The sequence below is a fragment of the Mus caroli genome, unplaced genomic scaffold (assembly GCF_978045245.1).
Source record: "Mus caroli unplaced genomic scaffold, Mus_caroli_1 scaffold_17, whole genome shotgun sequence".
Taxonomy (NCBI): Eukaryota; Metazoa; Chordata; class Mammalia; order Rodentia; family Muridae; genus Mus; species Mus caroli.
In genome coordinates this window covers 25,769,973-25,791,889 of record NW_028227272.1, presented here as the reverse complement: position 1 = coordinate 25,791,889, position 21,917 = coordinate 25,769,973, and the positions used below count along the sequence as shown (strand labels likewise).

The following is a 21,917-nucleotide window of genomic DNA, read 5'->3' as shown; positions in this document are numbered from 1 at the left end:
GAGCTTTCAAACTAAAATGGTTTATAATGTTTATTGTAACGTATTACAGCCAAGGAGAAAAACAAATGAAAGAAAGGTTTAAGTTTAAAATTGCAAGCAGAGAGAAGTGCTCAAATTAAGTCCATAAGTGGTTATTTAATCCACTCATATGTTCAACTTAACAAATTTAATTGGTTCTTCTTACTTGACTTAGAAATTAGAAATAATATTTAAGAAACTAGATGATAATATATGCAAAATGTAGGGCTAGAGAGGTGTCTCAGCAGTTAAAAGCATTTGCTTTTCTTGTGGAGAACCAGAGTTTTGTTGCTAGCATCCACAATGGGTGTCTCACAACGGCATGTAACTCTAGCATTAGGGTATCCAACACTCTCTTCTGGTGTCCATGGGCATCACCACATATGTAGCACACACATACATACACACGAATCAGTCTTAAGTACAGCCCTGCACAGTACATAGCATTTAGGGAACATTATTAATCAACTGTACAGGTTACTTATCATGCTCTAGGCCAGGTGCTTTGGAGCATCCTTCGGCTCAGGATAGAGGTGAACAGTGAGCCAGTGAGACTTCTGTGGTCACAGAGGCACCGAGGAGGTTGTTTAAGAGAATTAAGGTGTGTGTGTGTGTGTGATAAAAGCAAGGCTGGAAGGAAGGCAAGGTCAGAGCTTGGTCTGGAGGTTGGGGGGTGGGGTGCAAGCAGGTCTTGCTGCTCAAGCAGGTCGAAAGGGAGCCCATCATTTTGCTGAGTGGATGAGTTGGAGCATGAGGGGGTAGAATTGCAGCTGGTCCAATTTTTTTCTGCAGCCTCAGTAGCTTAGGATATCAAGGTTAGATCCTCAAGGAGACTCTGCTTAGAAAGGCAGGTCTGGGCAAAAGACCGTGTAAGATTTAGCACAAGGTTTGGCCTCCGACAGCTGTTGTCTTTAGTGTTTTGGTCAACTCGATGCAACCTAGAATCATCTGGGAAGAGAGAATTTCAACTGAGAAAAAAAAAGTCATCAGACTGGCCTGTAGACACTTGTGTGGGGCATTTTCTTGAGCAATGGTTGATGTGAAAAGGACAGGCTCCTGTGGGTGGTGCCATTCCTGGGTCTGTGGTCCTGAGCAATACGGGAAACCGACTGAGCCAATCAAAGAGAGCAAGATAGGAAGCAGCACTCTTCTGTGGTCTCTGCTTCAGACGCCACCTCTGAGGTCCTGACTTTCCTTCATGGTGGACAGACAGTAAGCTTCAAGGTGAAGTAAGCCATTTCCTAGTCAAGTTGCTTTAGGTCATGGTGTTTACCACAGCAGTAGTGATCCTCACTAAGACCACAGCCAAGGAACTAAATAAAACAGAAGAAGCAAACAGAAATAGTCAATACCGAGCCAAGGAGAAGCAAGTCAAGGGGGTCATAAGGTGCAAATTGCCTTGGAAGACCACTCTATCCTGGAGGCTCCCTTGCTCTTGTGTTACCACAATGGTGCTAAGTCATCAATCCATTGGGACAGAAATTAGGATTGGCCCTTCAGATATGGTACACTCCAAGCTCAAGTAGACTCCCAGGAGGATTAAGGTTGCATCTGCAATCCATCCTTCACACCATTTCCTCCTCTTCTTCTTTCTACTGTAGAAGCGCTACACTATGTATCCCATCTCTAGTGTCCCTACACACTGTCAGGGAGCAGTTGCTGATGACGTGTTAGTCAGGAAGGCACTTCCTTCTTGGGGAAGACCTCTCCATCCTTCATTGTTTCCTGGTCCTATTTTGTCTTGTGTTCTCTCTGTCTCTCTTTGTCTGTCACTTTCCCTCTGTCTCTCTGTCTTTGTCTCTCTCTTTCTCTCCCTTCTCCCCTGCCCCAGTAAAGGTGGTGGTGGTAAGATGATTTACCTGACTATATATGTCCTTGAAACATACTCAAAGGTGAAGTCTTACATTCTATAAGTAATTAGTTTTACTTCTAAACCCCAAGTCCACTTAGTGTGTATTTTGCACAGATATCACAGCTTCTCAGAGTCTCAGCTCCTTATAGACGTTATCGTGGGGGAATTAATAAGATAACAGATGGGCAATAACTATTACATTAGGTCAAAATTAAGGTACTTTGTTTACTTAATTTAGCATATGGAATTTATAACATTATGAACTACAAGTGAAAACTAGTTGGATGCTTTGCATCTAAGGAAAAAAGAGTGGTTTCTTAAAACATCTTCTTGCTCCTTTTATCCATTCTCTGTGGCTATACAAGAGCAAATCTTTCTGTCATCTTGGCAGGTTTACTATTTTAATCACTATAGTGATAAAATGGTGACATTTTAATTTTATTCTGTAAATAATCCCTGATGAAAGTTGTTCAGGTTAATTTCGTAGGCTGATTTGAATTTCTGAGAGTTGTCTCTTCTGAATTCTGAGTCTTGCCATCATCGCCTCACCCTCCTCCATTTTCTTCAACCTTATCAGAAGTCACAATTTAGTGATTATCCATTCAAGGCCTGAATTATAATTGTTCTTCATATTTTAAAACAATTTAAAAACACACATACATAACCAAAACCCAAGTGTAAAGAAGCTACTAATCCTCTGGGCGCTTCCCCATCCTCATCTCTGCAGCCTCAGAGTGTCTTCCCTCTGGACTTGGAAGACATTAGTCTTTTGGCCCTATTATCCAGAACAGATAATGCTGAATTATAATCACAGCAAATGATTTGGCGCGTGCATCGATATGGAAATGGGTTTCCAAATGCACAGTAATGCATCCTCTCAGAATGCATCATCCTTTTCAATGTGCTTCTCAAACGCAATTCTGTTCAACTGAGAAAAGCCCACAACCTCTATTAGAAAGGCCGAGTGCCTCTTCGTCAACGAGGACGATACCGTACAGGTGGTTGCTGTAGTTAGCTATTTAATCTGTATAAGCTAACAATTCTTGAAAGGAGGAAGACCAATGTGTTACAGGATGGGGAGAGAAAAACTTGAGGTAGATCCTGTCAAGTTTTATGCCAATTTGATATAAGCTAGAATTATCTGGGAGGAGGACACCTCTTGACTGAGAATATGCTTCTATAAGGTTGTGTTATAGGCAAGCCTGTATGGCAGTTTCTTAATTAGTGCTCTATGGGGGAGGGCACAGCCCATTATGGATAGTGCTAACCCTGGGCTTGTGGTCCTGGGCTCTGTAAGAAAGCAGGTTAAGTGGGCCCTGAGGAGCTACCCAGCAAGCAGCACTCATCCATGCTCTCTGCATCAGTTTATGCCTCTAGATTTTTGCCTTGCTTGAGTTCCTGCTCTGACTGCCTTCAGTGATGAACTGTATATGCAAGTGCTGTTTCTGGTCATGTTTCACTGCAGTGATAGTAACCCTGACCAGGAAAAGGTGTGTTAGGTTTTCTACTTGAAAGGGAACTGATAATCAGACAAACACAAAAGAAATGGGTAATGTGAATATTCAACTCCATCCACGGCTCAGAATTTGAACATAAAAACTAACAGATTATCATTTGCGAATTTCTTTGCCTACATTGTTCTTTTTCCTCTGCCAACACTTGGGAAGCGGTTCAGTTTCCAGAGGTCTCTGGAGACTAGCTGGGAGATTGTGAGGACTGTATAGCTATTGTTGATGACTGTCGGAAAGAAAGCATTTCAGAAAGTCAGGGTCCCAAGACCAGCAGGAAGGGAAAATAAGGATGGGAAACAGATCCAGTCAAAACCAGAAAACCATCAATGATCCTTTTCTTCAACTGGAAGGTCTGGTAAGAAAGAAACAAGAAGAGTGGGCATCATGGAAGCTCCCTGGGCAGATTCAGCATAGAAGCAGAACTGCTGGTCCAGCTCCTTCTCATCTGCCCCTAGCATGTTAGAGATGAATAAATCAGTTTTAAGGTGTAGAGTCATCAAGACCTTCCTTCTCTCAGGCACGTCCCCACTGACCCAACTGAGGGAATCTGAAATATGCTCATTCTATGCCAACTTTGTGTTGACACTATAATATGTAGGAAGAGTGAACATCACATTTATCCTAGTATAGAAAATGGATAGCTTATAAATAATATTAATGTGCTGCACACAGACCTATTGTCTGGGAAGTCCAAATTTATGGGGGTGCTGGTGGACTTGGTGTCTAGTGAGGTCCCCCTTCCCTGGACTGTGCACAGATGTCTTCATGGAATTTCACTTGGAGGAAGAGGCAAAAGAGCTCCCAAGGGTCTCATTCACAAAAGCTCTGCCCAGATGGCCTACTCACTTCTCAAAGTACCCATGTGCAAATGTCACAACAATGAGGATTAATATCAACAGGAGTGTCAAGGACCATAGGTATTCAATAGATAGCACTTCCTTCATCATGGGGCAGATATATAAAAGTATGGTAGATGTGAATAAAAAGACTGAGATTCAGAGGAGGTTTCCCAGTGAATGCTTTATTTGGTTTTAGAAAGATGTGTAAGAGTTTCCTAGGCCGGTGTGGGGCGGGATGTGAGGGAATCCCAGAGTGTCTGTGCAAACTTAAAGTTCCATGAAAGTGTCTGTCTTTTTCTTTTCACCACAGCCAGTGTGGGCCACTGACATGACTTAGGAAGTAAAAATGAAAGATACAAGTGAAAGACATGAAGAAGAGAGTGTTACAAGGAAAGGCAGGATTTGTAACTCTTAGTTCAGAGGTTGAATGTCATTAAAGGTGCCCAGGGGAAGAGTCTGTTTTCATTCATTTGCTGATCAATGTTGAGGTTTTGGTCTTTTGCTATGTATTATAAAGTTAAATACTGGCTCGAGGGGCCTGGAGGCCTGGATGCCCCCTGGGATGAGAGAATCATCACACACACAGAGTGATGTTATGTGACCTTGCTTCTTAATTTAAAACTATTGGCTGAATAAAGCCTATAGCTGGACAGAAGGGAGATAGATGGAGTTTCAATTCCCAGGCATGGGGTCTGAGGTAGGAGACCACAAGGAGAAAAGATAGAGAGAGGAGAAGACATCTTGGGGTAAGTGAGTCAAGAAAACATGGCCATGAGATGAGGGCTGTCTAGAAGGAACATGGGAAGTTGTAACTTGGGATTTTCACTAGGAAATAGATTTCAATAGCTTAGAGAGTAGATATCTGCCTAGCTCTAATGCATTAAAGGCTTGTTTTAAATATAAAAGTTGTTTGTATTTTAAGTGGGAACTTGATGATCACAGGTTGGGTAGAAACCCTCACTGAGATTAAATATTTACAACAACAGACCAACTACTTTGTATTTCATTCATACAGGGAATGGGCAATGACAAAGAGATCAAAGCACCTTAAATACTTTGGTTCAAGTTTTTACCTCTTATAGAAGAAAAAGTAAGATTAGAGTCTTAACCCTCCAGGCTACCATTAGTAGTAGCTGTTAATTGTTTATTGATTATGATTCTTCAGAAAGCAGGAAACATGTTTATCACACAAAGAAAAACCATTTTCATTTGGTTTTTAAAATTGAAATAATGTTTAGATGTGTAAATAGGGCTTAGAAGCATTAGAATCAAGATGTAGGGCCTGGAGATTGGAATATCAGAGAAACTTCTGTGCAGAGGAGCAGTCTGAGTCAATCTGTAACTACAACCTGGTCTTTGCTTCCTTAACAGGTAGCACAATAGAAAGTCATCTCACTAGGTGAATGATGCAGAGAGAGAGAGAGAGAGAGAGAGAGAGAGAGAGAGAGAGAGAGAGAGAGAGAGAGCGCTAGAAATCACATTTGGAAATTATTTTGTTTTAAAATCTTTTATAAGATATTTATAAAAGATAGTAAATTAAAATATAATTGTCTTTTTCCTTCTGGTCAGTTGTAGAATGTCAATACCATCATGCTGCAATTGGTCCTGAGCCTTCAAGTCTTTGCGAGTAATGACCTAGCATTAATGCAGCTGTGAGATCCATTATGCTGTTGTACGCTTCTGCTGTTGTTTAATTTCACTTGCCTGAAATTAATCACTAATCTTTTCCTCCCCTTTTAATAGCAGTTTTGGGTTATTTTTGGCACCAGCAACAAAGCTAATTGTTCCATTTCAACATCTCACTTTGCCTGTGTAGCCACAGCCACTGTGTGAATTGAGACTTGAGCATGAATGTAAACCAGGAGGGTTCCCACCAAAGAAGAAGAAAAAAAGAATGGATAAAGTTTTATCATCATTCATCACACAAACAACACTCATGTGTGGATCTGCCAGGCGTCATGGAGAACACATTATGGAGATTGTTTGTTATTGGCAACACACTTAGTAGTTACCGCTTTCCAACACTTAACTAGAGCTTCTGGTTGTGTTTGCTAAGTGAATGGAATAGAGTTCTGAAACAAGTTATTGTTGTGCAAACAGCACAGCCTCCCATGTGAGGATGCACAGAAACACACATGTTGTTATGGTGATGGAGGCAATGAAGTAAGACTGCAACATACTAAACTTCTCATCATGTTTCTAAGTGGTCTTTTGTTCTAACTGGTTTATTGACTTGAGAAAACACGTGTGTTCGCTCCATCTTTTCTGTCACTCATCACTGTTTTCTAATAAGAATTTTTCCAGCATTGAAACTACAATGTAAATGCTATTAATCCAGAGAACGATAATATATTCTATCAGTCTACTAGTTTTCCACAAGTATGTTATCAATAAATATTTGTTTGGTAGATGGATGACAGATATTGGTTATGTTTGCAAGCTTTTTGAAACTTAATGACTATTGTATATAAAACCAAAGTTGTAACATGTTTCTATCCTGAGTTTTGAAGAGAAGAAGAACAAGAAATGGTTCCACTCAAATATCTACATTCTTTTGAAGCCAGACTTCAGGCTAAAACCAGCTATGCTTTTGTTCTGCTATTAGCACCAGAAACTAAGAATGGGGTTGGTCTTTATAACAATTATAAAACATTTGAGAGATTGCCTTTTGTATATTATTATTTTGTCTGGTTATTTTTCATTCTCACAGTAAAGAAAAAGGGACACTAACTTGGAAAATAGAATTTTCCCGGATCATGTTTAGATTGATTATTTCAACCTATGTCAACTTGAGACCTAAACATTAATGAGATTGGCAGATCCCATTTTCAACGGGCATTATGCCCGGGTAACAGATGGAGCCTGAAACTGTTGGTTGATGGCTTGTGTATAATTCTCTCATATTATCAAGTGGACATAGTCCCTAACAAGAAATGTTAGAAATGTTTGTCAGTTGCTTTCCAGATGCCTTACCCATGCATCATTACCCTGCTGCAGTATTTTATAAGTCTCTTCAGACCCTTGCAAGTCCCCAGAGAAATCACTGCTAAACCATGTAGACAGGTAAAGCCTGGCCAGCTGACATGCTTGCTTTCCTGCCCTGGCCAACCTTGCATAGACTATCCTTGACTTCTAACCTGAACCATGTCTACAGAAACTACCAGTCATCGTTTTCTTCTGAGGGATAGTGTTCTTTCACTTTCACCCAAGAAAGAGACTGGGAACCTTACAGTACTGAATAATCATATGTTTCCTGTCTGAAAGGCTGTGAATCCACAGAATTCACACACACACACACACACACACACACACACACACACACACACACACACACAGAGAGAGAGAGAGAGAGAGAGAGAGAGAGAGATACACACACAGAGACACACACAGTGACACACACACACAAAGACACCCCTCTGCTATTGATCGCCATCATTTTGACCTTTGACCCTTTTTCATCTATCTTATTCTTTTCTCTGCTGTGACCATTTTCTCCTAGCCTCAGGCTGTTTATGAGTGCACTGACTGCTTAAGATGAAAATGTAAATTCAGTTTCCGAAAACATGAACCTAGGCCTTATTATCTATGGTCTTTTCCTTAGAGTAAGCACTGAGCACATTAGTTAGCTGCCCTCCTGCCTCATGGTACACTTGCTGCCTCTCACATGTCACTAAAGACCTAGATTATGTCATTAGGATTAGCAATTGATGGTTCCCATTTGTCAAGTAAATTGGCTTTATTGTCGTTAGAAAGCATTATCTCATTAAACTCATTAATTTAATCATGAGGCATTAAGTAAGACAATATTATTATTTGAATATGAAATATCCCTCATAGGCTCATGTATTAAAGCATTAGTCCTTGGCTAGTTGTGCTATTTTAGAACATTCTGGAAACATTAACAAGAAGAGTCCAGCTGGAGGAAGCAGGTCACTAGGAGAGAGTTTTTAGAGATGTATTTTCACTGGCTTTGTCCAGTCTCCCTCTCTGCGCATCCTGTCTACCATGAACATGTGAACTCCTTCAACAAAGCACTCCCTGGCATGAATTTCTGCCCAAGTTCACAGGGTTGAGCAATCATGAGTTGAAACCCCCAGAATAATGAGCTGAAATAAGTCATTCGTCTGTCAGGTTATTTCTGGAAGGTGTTATGTAAAAGCTAAGTAACATACCTCATGTATAATGCACTCTTCTGGAAGCTGGAGGTGTAATAGTGAGCGAAATGGCTACGGTCTTCAGCCTTTGGTCATTTACAAGCTGGTGGTGGAGAAAAGCAACACTTTCAGTGGAGGTAGTGAGTTGTACACTTCTTTTACCCTATGGTGACTACTCATCTATAGAGGTGAATATGCTTCAGTTATAGATGGCCAGCTGTTGTTTATAATGCATTATCCAATTATTAAAGATGAAAAGTAAGAAAATCATTGAGCCCAAAGACCAGGCTGTTAATCCCCTGTATCTATGCTCAGCTCTTCCAGAAGAGGAAGATGGGAATTAATTTGACACTAGCAAGACAGTTTAAATTAATTATGAAGTAATATATTACTGTTACTGAATTTCAAACATGTGTATTATTTTGGTGTACCCTTAGCAAGAAACAAAGCTAGAGACATTGTAATCACAGCAATGCTAAAGGCTCAGGGGGAAAGAGCAAATTCAAGGCCTGACTGGGCAACTTAGCCCAACATGTAGGAGGCCCTGAAGTCAATTTCTAATACTATCTATCTATCTATCTATCTAACTAACTAACTAACTAACTAACTAACAACCAAGTGGCTAATGGCTAAATAACCAACTAAACAATCAACCAGCCAAATTGCTAACTAACCAACCAATCCACTAACCAACCATCAACCAATTAACCAACAAATTAACCAACTTTTCAAACAGTTTTCCAACCAACTAACTAACTAAACAATTAAGTAAGTAAATAAATAAATAAATTGATAAATTAAAACTGTGCTGTGACAATGGGTATAAAAATGGACATTTTGGACAATAAGAATTCCAGGATGTCAGATCGTTCTAAGAGGAGTGGAGCTAATACCATTTAGCTCTTGGCATTTGAAATAACTATGAGTAGGCTACTGGTCCGTTTTTATGTTTCAGTTCTTCATCTGTAAGTTCATCATAACTAGATCAAATGATCTCAGATGAGCAATTTCAGGACGCACTTCTTTATTTAAAATATGTTCCCATATGTATTACCAGAAGAGAGGTGTGAACTTGACAGCTTTGGACCTTAAATTTTTAACATAATCTAATATCACATTGCTATATCATAACAAGTGAGATCTAGTTGAATTTCAAATTTATATTTATTATGCCCTTTGCCTCTTTCTACGTCTCTTTCTTCACTATGATTCACATCGTGTGGAATAAATTTGCAAACAATAACAACTTCTTTCATTCAAGAGTACTTCTGGTATCTCATGGGGTCCAGTGTTCCCTGCTCCAAGACTAGCCTTGTGGTGCCAGAACCTCAGAAAAGCAGCATGCTGTGTCTCCTCCAGGAAACTTTCTTAGCACCTGAGGTCTCCTGGGTTGCCAAGTCTTAGTTCTCCCATTTCCTGGCGACAGCCTGTTTTATACCTTGCCATGTCTTTAAAAAATCATATGTGTTTCTATTATCTTTAACAATTGCCATGTTTCTGTTGGGTGGAGCTCTTGCTTTATTCATACCTTGTATTCTCTGTGTCTCGGGTTGCCCATCTGAAGAAAATAGATATAGAAAATAGATATAATCATGGTACTAACTTCAAAGAGTTTTGTTGAGGTAACAGTAACCAAAACATTTGCACACTATATTAGAGTACACAGCACACATTTGGTCCTAAGTACTAGCTCAATATTATTATTATTTGTAACCATGATGTTTTAGTCAGTGCCATAAAATAAAGCACACAAAGACCTATGAACCAAATAGCATTAATCCATCCAGTGCGTTCCTAGGGTCAAGAAATTCCTTTGTCTTCAAAGATGACTCAGGAGCCCATTCAAGAATAACGTTAATAAAAATAAGAAACAGGAAAAGGTCTTGGAAAGATCAGAAATTCAAGGCCCATACCTAAACATAGTAAAAGCAATATACAGCAAACCAATAGCCAACATCAAACTAAATGGAGAGAAATTTGAAGCAATTCCATTAAAATCAGGGACTAGACAAGGTTGTCCACTCTCTCCCCACCTATTTAATATAGAACTTGAAGTCCTAGCCAGAGCAATTAGACAACAAAAAGAGATAAAAGGGAGACAAACTGGAAAGGAAGAAGTAAAAATACCACTATATGCAGATGATATGATAGTATACTTAAGTGAACCCAAAAATTCTACCAGAGAACTCCTAAACCTGATAAACAACTTCAGCAATATAGCTGGATATAAAATTAACTCAAACAAATCAGTGGTCTTCTGTGTATGTGGGGCATTGGGCTATACACAGCCTTCCTCTACACAAATGATAAACAGGCTGAGAAAGAAATTAGGGAAACAACACCCTTCACAACAGTCACAAATAAAATCAAATACCTTGGTGTAACTCTAAGCAAGTAAAAGATCTGTATGATAAGAACTTTAAGTCTCTGAAGAAAGAAATCAAAGAAGATTTCAGAAGATGAAAAGATCTCCCATGCTCATGGATCGGCAGGATTAATATAGTAAAAATGGCCAAAAGCAATCTACAGATTCAGAGCAATCCCCTTCAAAATTGCAACACAATTCTTCACAGGGTTAGAAAGAGCAATTTACAAATTCATCTGGAAAAACAAAAAACCTAGGATAGCGAAAACTATTCTCAACAATAAAAGAACTTCTGGTGGAATCACCATCTCTTACCTCAAGCTGTACTACAGAGCAATTGTGATAAAAACTGCATAGTATTGGTACAGTGACAGACACGTAGATCAATGGAACGGAATGAAGACCCAGAAATGAATCCACACACCTATGATCACTTGATCTTTGACAAAGGAGCTAAAACCACTCAGTGGAAAAAAGACAGCATTTTCAACAAATGGTGCTGGCTCAACTGGCGATTAGCATGTAGAAGATTGCGAATTGATCCATTCCTATCTCCTTGTACAAAACTCAAGTCCAAGTGGATCAAGGACCTCCACACAAAACCAGAAACACAGAATCTAATAGAAGAGAAAGTATGGAAGCGTCTCGAGCACATGGGCACAGGAGAAATTTTCCTGAACAGAACATCAAAAGCTTATGCTTTAAGATCAAGAATTGAGCCAGGTGTGGTGGTGCAAGCCTTTGATCCCAGCACTTGGAAGGCAGAGGGAGGAGGATTTCTGAGTTCAAGGCCAGCCTGGTCTACAAAGCGAGTTCCAGGAAAGCCAGGGATACACAGAGAAACCCTGTCTCAACCCCCTCCCCCGAAAAAAAAAAGATCAAGAATTGAAAAATAGGAACTTATATAATTGCAAAGCTTCTGTAAGGCAAAGGGCACTGTTAATAGGACAAAATTGCAACCAACAGATTGGGAAAAGACCTTTACCAATCCTACATCGGATGGAGGGCTAATGTCCAGTATATACAAAGAACTCAGAAGTTATACTCCAGAGAACCAAATAACCCTATTAAAAATCGGGTACAGAGCTAAACAAAGAATTCCTAACTGAGGAATATTGAATGTCTGAGAAGCACCTAAAGAACTGTTCAACATCCTTAGTCATCAGGGAAATGCAAATCAAAGGAACCCAGAGGTTCTATCTCACATCAGTCAGAAGGACTAAGATAAAAAACTCAGGTGACAGCAGATGCTGGCGAGGTTGTGGAGAAAGAGGAACACCCCTCCATTGCTGGTGGGATTGCAAGTGGTGGGACAACCACTCTGGAAATCAGTCTGGTGGTTCCTTAGAAAATTGGACATAGTACTACCTGAGGACCCAGCAATAGCACTCCTGGGCATATACCCAGAAGATGCTCCAACAAGTCATAAGGACACATGACTATGTTCATAGCAGTCTTTGTTTCTTTCTTTGTTTGTTTATTTTGTTTTGTTTTTTGTTTTTGAGACAGGGTTTCTCTGTATTACCCTGGCTGCCCTAGAACTCACTCTGTAGACCAGGCTGACCTCGAACTCAGAAATTCGACTGCCTCTGCCTCCCAAGTACTGGGATTAAAGGCGTGTGCCACCACCGCCCTGCATAGTAGCCTTATTTATATTAGCTCTGAGTTGGAAAGGACCCAGAGCCACTCAAGAGAGAAATGGATACAGAAAATATGGTACATTTACACAATGGAGTACTACTCAGCTATTAAAAACAATGAATTTATGAAATTCTTAGGCAAATGGATGGAATTGCAGGCTATCATTCTGAGTGAGGTAACCCATCACAAAAGAACACACATGGTATGCACTCACTGGTAAGTGGACATTAGCCCAGAAGCTTGAAATACACAAGATACAATTCACAAACCACATGCAACTCAAGAATAAGAAAGACCAGTGTGGATACTTTGGTCCTTCTTGGAAGGGGAAACAAAATACCCGTGGAAGGAGTTACAGAGACAAAGTGTGGAGCATAGACTGAAGGAAAGGCCATCCGGTGACTGCCCCACCTGAGGATCCATCCCATAAATAACCACCAAACCCAGACACTATTGTGGATGCCAACAAGAGCCTGCTGACAGGAGCCTGATATAGCTGTCTCCTAAGATGCTCTGCCAGTGCCTGATGAATACAGAAGTAGATGCTCACAGACATCCATTGGACTGAGCATAGGGTCTCCAATGAAGGAGCGAGTGAAAGGACACAAGGAGCTGAAGGGGTTTGCAGCCCCATAGGAGGAACAACAATATGAACTAACCAGTACCCCCAGAGCTCCCAGGTATTAAACCACCAACCAAAGAGTACACATGGAGGAGCCCATACCTACAGCTGCATATGCAGCAGAGGATGGCATTATTGGTCATCAATGGGAGGAGTTGCCCTTGGTCCTGTGAAGGCTCTATGCCCCAGTGTAGGGGAATGCCAGGGTCAGGAAGCAGGAGTGGGTGGGTTGGAGCAGCAGGGGAGAAGGGAGGGGATAGGGGTTTTTGGAGGGGAAACTAGGAAAGGAGATAATATCTGAAATGTAAATATAGAAAATATCTAATAGAAAAAAAAGAAACAGGAAAATTATGTATGCATAAATAATTATGATGCTTAATAGAAAATAAGAGAGGACAAAGAGTACTTGCTATTTTCAGTAGAGTATGTTCATACTGGGGGAATCGTGAGGCTGTAGGAATGAGGCAAAATCTTAGTGAGCTTTTCAGAATAATCTAAGATGCAGGTATATATGTATTTGAGGTGTTACTATGATGAGGTGAAAGTATTCCAGTGATGAACGTAACATAAAAGTAGCCTCTAAGGATTTGCTTAGGATCATAACTGTGTTTAGAAGTTAAGCTTGGAGAAGAATAGAAGTTCCTAAATGATTGGCCATAGATTTTGCATTATATTTGATTTATTTGGGTTTAATAGGGCACCCGGGTGTTTAGAACAGCTAATAAAAGGAATGAGAGCTTATAAAATAGAAGGCTGCTCTTGTTTTTGTTCATTATAGATGGGGAGATATACCAGTGTACGTGTAAAGGCAGGACCTTGACACCTAGTTTTGTTTCACAGTGAAGAGTTTCACCCCCATTTGAGTGTCTTTACTTGTAAAATAATAAACACTAAGAACACTAATGAGGGAAATGTGAATTCATCTGATCACTATAGAGATCAATATCCAAGAGAATAAAAACTGGAACTACCACACGATCCAGGCGAACTATTCCTCAGTATACCCTCAAGAGAATGTTATTCTAAATACCACAGAGCATCAGCTCTCAACCTGGGTCATGACCCTTCGGGTCCAATGACTCTCTGACAGGGTTGCCCAAGACCATTGGAAAACACGGATATTTACGTTAGGATTCATAGCAGTAGAAATTCACAGTTAGGAAGTAGCAACAGAAATAATTTTATGGTTGGGGGTCCCCACTACAGGACACATTGTATTAAGGGGTAGCGGCGTTAGTAAGGTTGAGAACCACTGCCATAGAGACATATGTGCATCCATGTTTACCATGTTGAACGGTTTTGGAGTCGATCAAAATTCTCATCTGGAGGATGCTGCTTCATATATATCCCTAGTGCAAGATGACAGAAGTACGTTCAGATATTCTTAGAGATTTTGTCTTTATCCCAAGACAAAGTTTATGTCGTTATTTTTTTAAGTGAAACTCAAGTTATCAACTTAAATATTAATTTAAAAAAAATCAAACATTCTGGGGCTGGGGCTATAGCTCAGCAGTAGCATGCTTGCCTCTCAAATATCCATGCCATAGAGTCAATCTCTAGAACTTAAAAAAGATAGACAGTAGAAATTGAAGATATACTTATCTGATGTTTGCAGACCGAGGGATGGTGGTAGGCAAATATTAAAAGTCTATGATTACTATAATTAAAACTCATATAAACAATACAAGAACTGCAACTGAAAAACCCAGGAGTCTCAAACCTGAACCAGGAAGCTTTAGGTAGTGTCTGTTGGTGTTTTGTGGTCTGAGGATTAAACATGTGTATGTTTAGAACCAACGCTGATATTAGATAAAAATAAGACAGAGGAAATCTTATATCTGGAATCCAGAATAAAACAAAAAACAAAAAACAAAAAAAGACAAGAAAGTGGATGGGTACTATTTATAGGTGGAGAAGGGACTGGTGGGAAGGGAAGTGGGCCAGAGAGAGGGAGGAGTGTGAATAAGTATCTAACCAGGATGCAGTGATAAAAACAAAACAAAACAAAACAAAACAAAACAAAATGAATACCTCTAAATTTCTTTATGATATGCTCTTACAGAACGATGGTACTCTCGGCGTCCTTCCTACACCCATAAAATATTGAAACGACACCAACGTTTTGAAATCCTCCAATTTTTAATTGGAAAATGTTAAGTATTTGCTAGTTTTTAGTTGTTCAAATTTCCCTAAGGAAATGGTAGGCAATGCTCCCCCAAACAGCAATCTTTTTTTTTTTTGGTGGGCAGAAAACCAAATGCAACGGAAAAGTTGGTTGGGCATGTCTTCTGAATCTGCAGATAAGTTGCAGATAGTTTATGGTCTCTGTGATCCCATGCTTTATGGCTTGTTACAGCCCAGGAAGTCACTGGTAAGACATCTCTGCTGTTGAGAGTCCCTGTCCTTTTGAGTCATGTGATGATAAAAATTTGTAGTCATAGAACCAAGCACTGGCAAACCAGGACGCCCTTTGAATCACTACAAGGCTAAATTATAACCAGCCCCATGTTCCTTGTGGCGAGTACATTTTATTTCATTTCTGCGTTTTGGAAGTTGGGGTGGGAATCTGCTGTGGAAAGAGTCTCCTCTTACTCGGTGGGAGTGAGTGATCCCTCCATCTCGTTCTTTGGCTTTTCCAGTTATCTGAATTTTCTGTATTCGTTTTTATGCCCTAGAACAATATAACTGTTTTGAGGAGCAAAATATCTTCTTAGGGAAATCTTGGCAATTAAAAACTAGCAAATATGTAACATTTTCCCAATTAAACATTTTATGTATGAGCAAAATACAGTGTGGGCTTAAGAAGAGCACTCTGTGATAGTTTGTCCTTCTGAGCCTTCTCTACAGCCTGAAACAAAAATGTTTGCCTTGCCACTAAAAAATAAATAAATAAATACAAAATAAAAAAAAGAGGGTGGAACCACATTTCTCCATTTCGAAATATATAGTTATACCTATAAGGTGCCTTCCCATCTTTAGGGACTTTCCATCTTGGTGATAAACAGCGCCTCTGGACACCTCCGGCCGGGCGCTTTGTTTGAAGAACTTCAGAAACCGTGGAGCCTGTACGGAAACAGTGCTGGGGTGGATGCCAAAAGGGACACCCAGTCTGGATGGTACAGAAAAGGGAGGATGCTAAAGTACCACGGGCCCCGGACTCCTGCCACTCTACCGGAGAAGCAAAACAAACAAACACAGGGATGGAGAGGGTCGACCTGGGAAGTCTGTAGGGAGAAAAGGGGATGCAGACACTTGGGAAGTTACTGCAGCAACCACGAGGAGCCCACATCATGTCCACTAAGCAGAATTCGTAAATCCCTCTGCCTTGGGGAAGGCAGCACGCTCAGCTCAGACACCCTGGCCTCTTCGAGGGCTTCAGTAAGCAGTCCTGGAAAATCGGATGGGATTGATGCGCCGTTCCAGTCCAATCCATTTTCTAGTTTGCAGGGGAAAATCCGGTCCGGCGTTTATTTTTAGCAGCGCTTTCCTGTGACCGAATGCTACTGCTTTCGGGCTGGGATACTGAGGACCGTATTGGGGAGAGAAGCCAGGGAGGGCGGGGGAGCGGGAGGCGGTGAAAAAGGGAGGGGGACGCCCTGCGCATGCGTGCCAGCGCCCATGCAAATCTGCTGTACATCCAGAGCAAAGTGGGATGATCTGTCACTACACCTGCAGCACCACGCTCCGAGGACAGCTCCTGCTTGCAGCTTCCAGACTCAGGTAAAAAAAAAAAAAAAAAAAAAAAAAAAAAAAAAAAAAATACAATTCTGAGCGGGCCTGTGCATGCTTTTCAGTATCAGATATGCATCGCAACCTAATCTATGTAGAGGCAAATCTGCTGCTGCTGCTAAGTGTCCTTTGGTGGCTGATCGCAGCTTCAAGGTTTAAGAAATCCCATCTTTCAGGAAGCCTGAAGGGAAAGAAGGAAGTACGGGCGAAAGCATCAGATTGGCTTTCCAGATTTGGGGATCTGAAGCGGGCCCACATCTTCCTGCCAACTTCCATTGAACTTCCCAGCACTCTAAAGGGACCGAAATGGAGAGCAAAGGTATGTGGCTGTCCCCACCGGGGCACTTCCCGCTGCATGTGCGTGTGGCCAGGGCAGCCCTCGGCTAGGGGACTGCAGTGCTCCGGAGCGGGAGGAGCATCACACTAGGTCGATAGGAGGAGGAGATGCTATGTCCGTTGCAGCAGCAGGAACGTGGCAAGAAGGCCACTAACTCCCACAGCGTGGAAGCCAGTGTTTAATACTCCCATCAGTTGCGTAGTGGAGTGGGATGAGTTTTTTTTATGGGGGGATGGAGAAGACTCCCTCCCAAAATGGAGGGGGAGGAAAGATGTGTTGGTAAAGCGATTTCTTTCCTGTACAATGATGAACTGAAATACATATATTTTGTTGGCTTTAGGATATGCTTGCAGGCATATTTATAGCTGATCTCCAATAATGCATTGCTAAAAATGTTTGAGTTTCTCCACCCCACCCTACAAACATGGTGTTTCTGGGTGTGTATGGCATCCGACTGCATTTTGAATGGTTATCAGACGAAAAATTGGATCTATCTGAAACAGCGTGCACAGGAACTGACCTCTAAGAAGATCAGGGTACAGAAGTATTGCTTGGCTCTTTGAGCGCGTTGTGTTCACTAGTTTTGGACATGTACATATTTAAATTCTCCTCATAAGCAAATTTGAAAAATTTACACCCACCAACTGCTACATGAACTGTGGGAATCAACTTCTCATTGGCATATCTAACGCATATAAACAAAGCAACCATTAGAATTGTAAGTTTGGATGTCCTTTGGACTTAACCCCACACAAACAGGTCTCTTCCCTTCCTTAAAATGCCCACTAGGTTGTGAGTACCCTGAGTGACGACGTGGCCAGATATCCAGTAGGAATATAGAATGTATTTAATTTTGGTGAAATCAGAGAAATGATGTCAACTTTTATGAAACTATATTCATTATCCAGAACTGGAAGAAGCTATATTTGAAGCGAGGTTTTATTTTTAACCAGAATGTCAGTCACTGTGGCAATGTACTTAAGGCTCAGGGAGTGGTGGTGAGCTACCTATTTCTGGTATGATTAGTAAAACTAGTGTTGGTGATAGCAGCTGTCTGCTCAGTAAGGTTATTTTGAGTATTTAATTAGTAGGTTTGTTGTAATTGTACCTAGGTAAGCACTGGCACTAAAGGAAGATCTGAAATGATGTGGAGAGAGAGTAGCCGGTAGTTTTCAGATAGGGCAAATTATTTTTATGATACATTTGGTGGGCACTTCCTTGTCCGACAATAATGTACATACAGAGAAAAATCAGCATCTCTTAATATACATAGTGTATTACAGAATCCACTTTAAAATGAAAATGCAATCTTTCTTAAATCATAAATTAATATAATGTTTTAGTTACTTAAGCATTTCTTGGACATAAGGTTAACAACAGAGAGTATCACTTTACTATGAAAAACTGTTTTTCTGCTTAGACGACACCTGGTATTTGGCCATTAAATCTGGCTATTTGGCAATGGTTCTTGGTAACATTTGCCTCAAATTTATACAGCAATCTATTGGTCCATCATAAAATAAGGATGTATCTTTCGGCAATACTTTGTATTTTCTTTTATTGCCTATAAGGAATGCTGCCTGCCTCTCAGAGTTCCAGGTGGCTTATAAGTCCTAATAATAACCATAGAGTTCCAGCCATGCTGCCAGTCTGGGGAGTTCAGAAGGGAGACAGAATTTCAGAAATAGACCTGAGAGGAACTGGGCCAAAAGTTCTATGTTAAGTCAGACAACAATGATCTAGTGGCTCACAGCTTTGATATAAAGGCAATGAGAATTCTCTTTATAAGCCAATATCATGGCCATTTTGCAGAGGACTCACAGTTACTTGTAACAAAGGAGCAAGTGGAAGTCTTGATGAATTTTAATTTCTGGACTTTACAAAGCCGACTTGTCCAATTAGCAACCACGCTGACACGAATACTTATAGTTTCTAAATCAATGCAATTGGCATGATTAGGACTGCAGCTAACTCTGAATTTTTATTCCAGATGGGGAAAGGAGTATATTAATGGGCATTTGTGTCTGCATTCCATTCTAATCGGAACATCTTTCATTTCTTATGCCCTGTCCCCAGTAGATTCAAATGTAATCATAGGAAGATATGCTCAAGTAATAAGTACATTACTCATTATTTCCTTTATTGGAATTAATTTTAGACAGAGTGAAAGAATCATCACATGATTCAGTTGACTATGCTAGAGTTTATCATACCAGAAAACGTTCCTGTGACCTCTGTTTAGATGTGAACCCTGTCACCAGTTTCAGGCCACCTTCACATTACCTTTACTGTTTGAAGAGCAGAGAAGCCAGCCAGCTCCGTGAAAGCCATGAGTTCGGCTTGCTTTCTTATTATTTTACATCACTCCCCATCATCGAAGATAAGGAGGAAAAGCAGCTCAATTCTGAGTCAGTATCAAGGATCTTTGTGCTCCGTGGTAATTACATTGTCTCCAAGACTGGGTTTGACGTGTTGGGAGTAATTTTGACAGAAATTGTGCCCTGAAGATCCCAAGGACTATTCTCAAATAACGTAGAGTGTTTAATATATGAACTTGGGGTCTAGAAACTTTTCTGCATCCTAGAACAGCTTGGTATGCTTCATAAACACTCTCATGAAGGGTCGGTATTTAAGATACTTAATTCAAATGTTGGATAGGAACCAAGATGTGTGCACTTTTTAAACGACCCAGGTGTGATGTGTTTGAGAGCCACCCATTTGTGTGCTCAATGATAGACTGCGGTTTGCAGACACATTTAGAACTGCAGGATGCTCAGTTTTACTCTAGGCCCATTAAACCGACTGATTACAGACTCCAGGTCGTCTGTATTCAGGATAAAGTTTCAGGAGCAATGATTTAAAGGTACCTCATGTTTCTCTTCTCTGTTTTCCTCTCACCTCACTGTATCACTCTTTGCTTTGCATAGAGTCTCAACTTCATGCATGTTACCTATATTAAACAAAAAACAAAACAAAACAAAACAAAAAAATAAACAAGCAAAACACCTATAGTGATTTCTCTATGTAGAGATGTTTAGGCTGCATTCTTTGAGATTTGAGTTTACCTAGTTCTAAGGAAGGGATCTGTGTATAGTTCTTTAAAAACAAACAAACCAAAACCAAAACCCAATACCCCTACTCTGTCTTAGTTAATTTTCTATTGTTGTGAAGAGATGCGATGGCTAAGACAACTTAAAGAAAACACTTATGGTTTCAGAGTGTGAGTTCATGATTATCTGGGCAGGAAGCATGGTGGCAGGCAGGTGTAGTGCTGAAGCAGTAGCAGAGAGTTTATGTCTTCCAGAGAGAGAAGGGGAAAAAGGGGGAGGGGGAGGGGAGGGGGAGAGGAAGAGAGAGGGGTTATGGGCTTGTAAAATATTAAAGCCCACCTCCCCCCAGTGGCCACACCTCCTAATCCTTCCCAGATAGTTCCACCAGCTGTGAACCAAGCATTCAAACATATAAGTCTATGGGGTCCATTCTCATCAACCCCCCCCACATCTTCCAAATGATGCTACTAGCCAGCCAATAACCATTGATCCTAGAACTCACTTGGTCCACATTTCAGGACCATGAGCATCACCTCAGAAGTTTTTAAAGATGCTTGCCAAATCTCTCAGGATTTATTACTTCATACCTGGGTTCCTGAAAAATTGCATGGTCGTTTACATATATGTTAAAGTCTCACCATTGCATACACTAGCAAGATTTTGCTGAAAGGACCCAAAGATAGCTGTCTCTTGTGAGACTATGCAGGGGCCTAGCAAACACAGGAGTGGATGCTCACAGTCAGCTATTGGATGTATCACAGGGCTCCCAATGGAGAAGCTAGAGAAAGTACCCAAGGAGCTAAAGGGATCTGCAACCCTATAGTTGGAACAACAAGATGAACTAACCAGTACCCCAGAGCTCTTGTCTCTAGCTGCATATGTATCGAAAGATGGCCTAGTCGGCCATCACTGGAAAGAGAGGCCCATTGGACTTGCAAACTTTATATGCCCCAATATAGGGGAATGCCAGGGCCAAAAGAATGGGAATGGGAGGGTAGGGAAGTGGGGGGCGGTATGGGGGACTTTTGGGATAGCATTGGAAATGTAATTGAGGAAAATATGTAAAAAAAAAAAAAAAAAAAGAAAAGTCTCAGAGCCACTTGTCTAAATTGTAGGAAGCAGACTGTAACTGAAAGGGACAGTACACAAGACACCGTAGAGATCATCTACTCTTTGTGGAGGTTACGGGTGAGTGCTCAGGTCCCAGACCCCTGTTTGGGAGAAAGCAGATAAGAAAGTCTCTGACTTGTTGTTTGAATACCATTCAGACTTGATTTTAAGAACCCCTCCTGTTCTTACTCTAGCCATTTGCTTTCAGCTCCCAATGATCTTTAAACATTTATTCTCGAAGTTCACTGAGAATTCCTGTTAGCCAATGAGAGGCATTGCACTGTTTAAGTTGGCATGAGTCTCACCACAGTACAGGTCACTTCCATTGTATTGTATTCCATTGTATTGTATTGCTCAGCTCTCTGAACTGTCTTTCAGTTCAGTGTTCTGCACTGTCTTTCCTGACCTCTGTGTTTAATGGCTATTTATATAGAATTTTCTATGCAGCTGAAATGCCTGCTTTCGTATGTTGCATTTCTTACACCATCAATTGAATGATCTTTATTTAAATAAATATTTAATGAGTATCTACTTTGTGGGCAACATGCTTAGTTCTGAAAATCTATAAGAAAACTAAGCAAAATGTAGTAGCTCATGGCCGTAACTCCAGCACCCGGAGAATTAGGAGTCAGAGGATAGACTCTACAATATAGTTAGTATGAAGCCAGCCTGGTCTACCTGAGACTCTG

General features: G+C 40.7%; 1 protein-coding gene across 1 annotated transcript in view; it reads left to right on the top strand.

The window, feature by feature from the left end:
• The first annotated feature begins 16,610 nt into the window (after positions 1–16,610).
• Positions 16,611–21,917, top strand: part of Fgf12 (fibroblast growth factor 12) — a 589,814-nt gene continuing 584,507 nt past the window's right edge. Inside the window, exons 1-2 of the mRNA XM_021184731.3 lie at positions 16,611–16,722; positions 16,908–17,050. Of these exons, the coding sequence (XP_021040390.1) occupies positions 17,038–17,050 (13 nt within the window). The 5' untranslated portion in view covers positions 16,611–16,722; positions 16,908–17,037. The remainder of the gene's footprint in view (positions 16,723–16,907; positions 17,051–21,917) is intronic.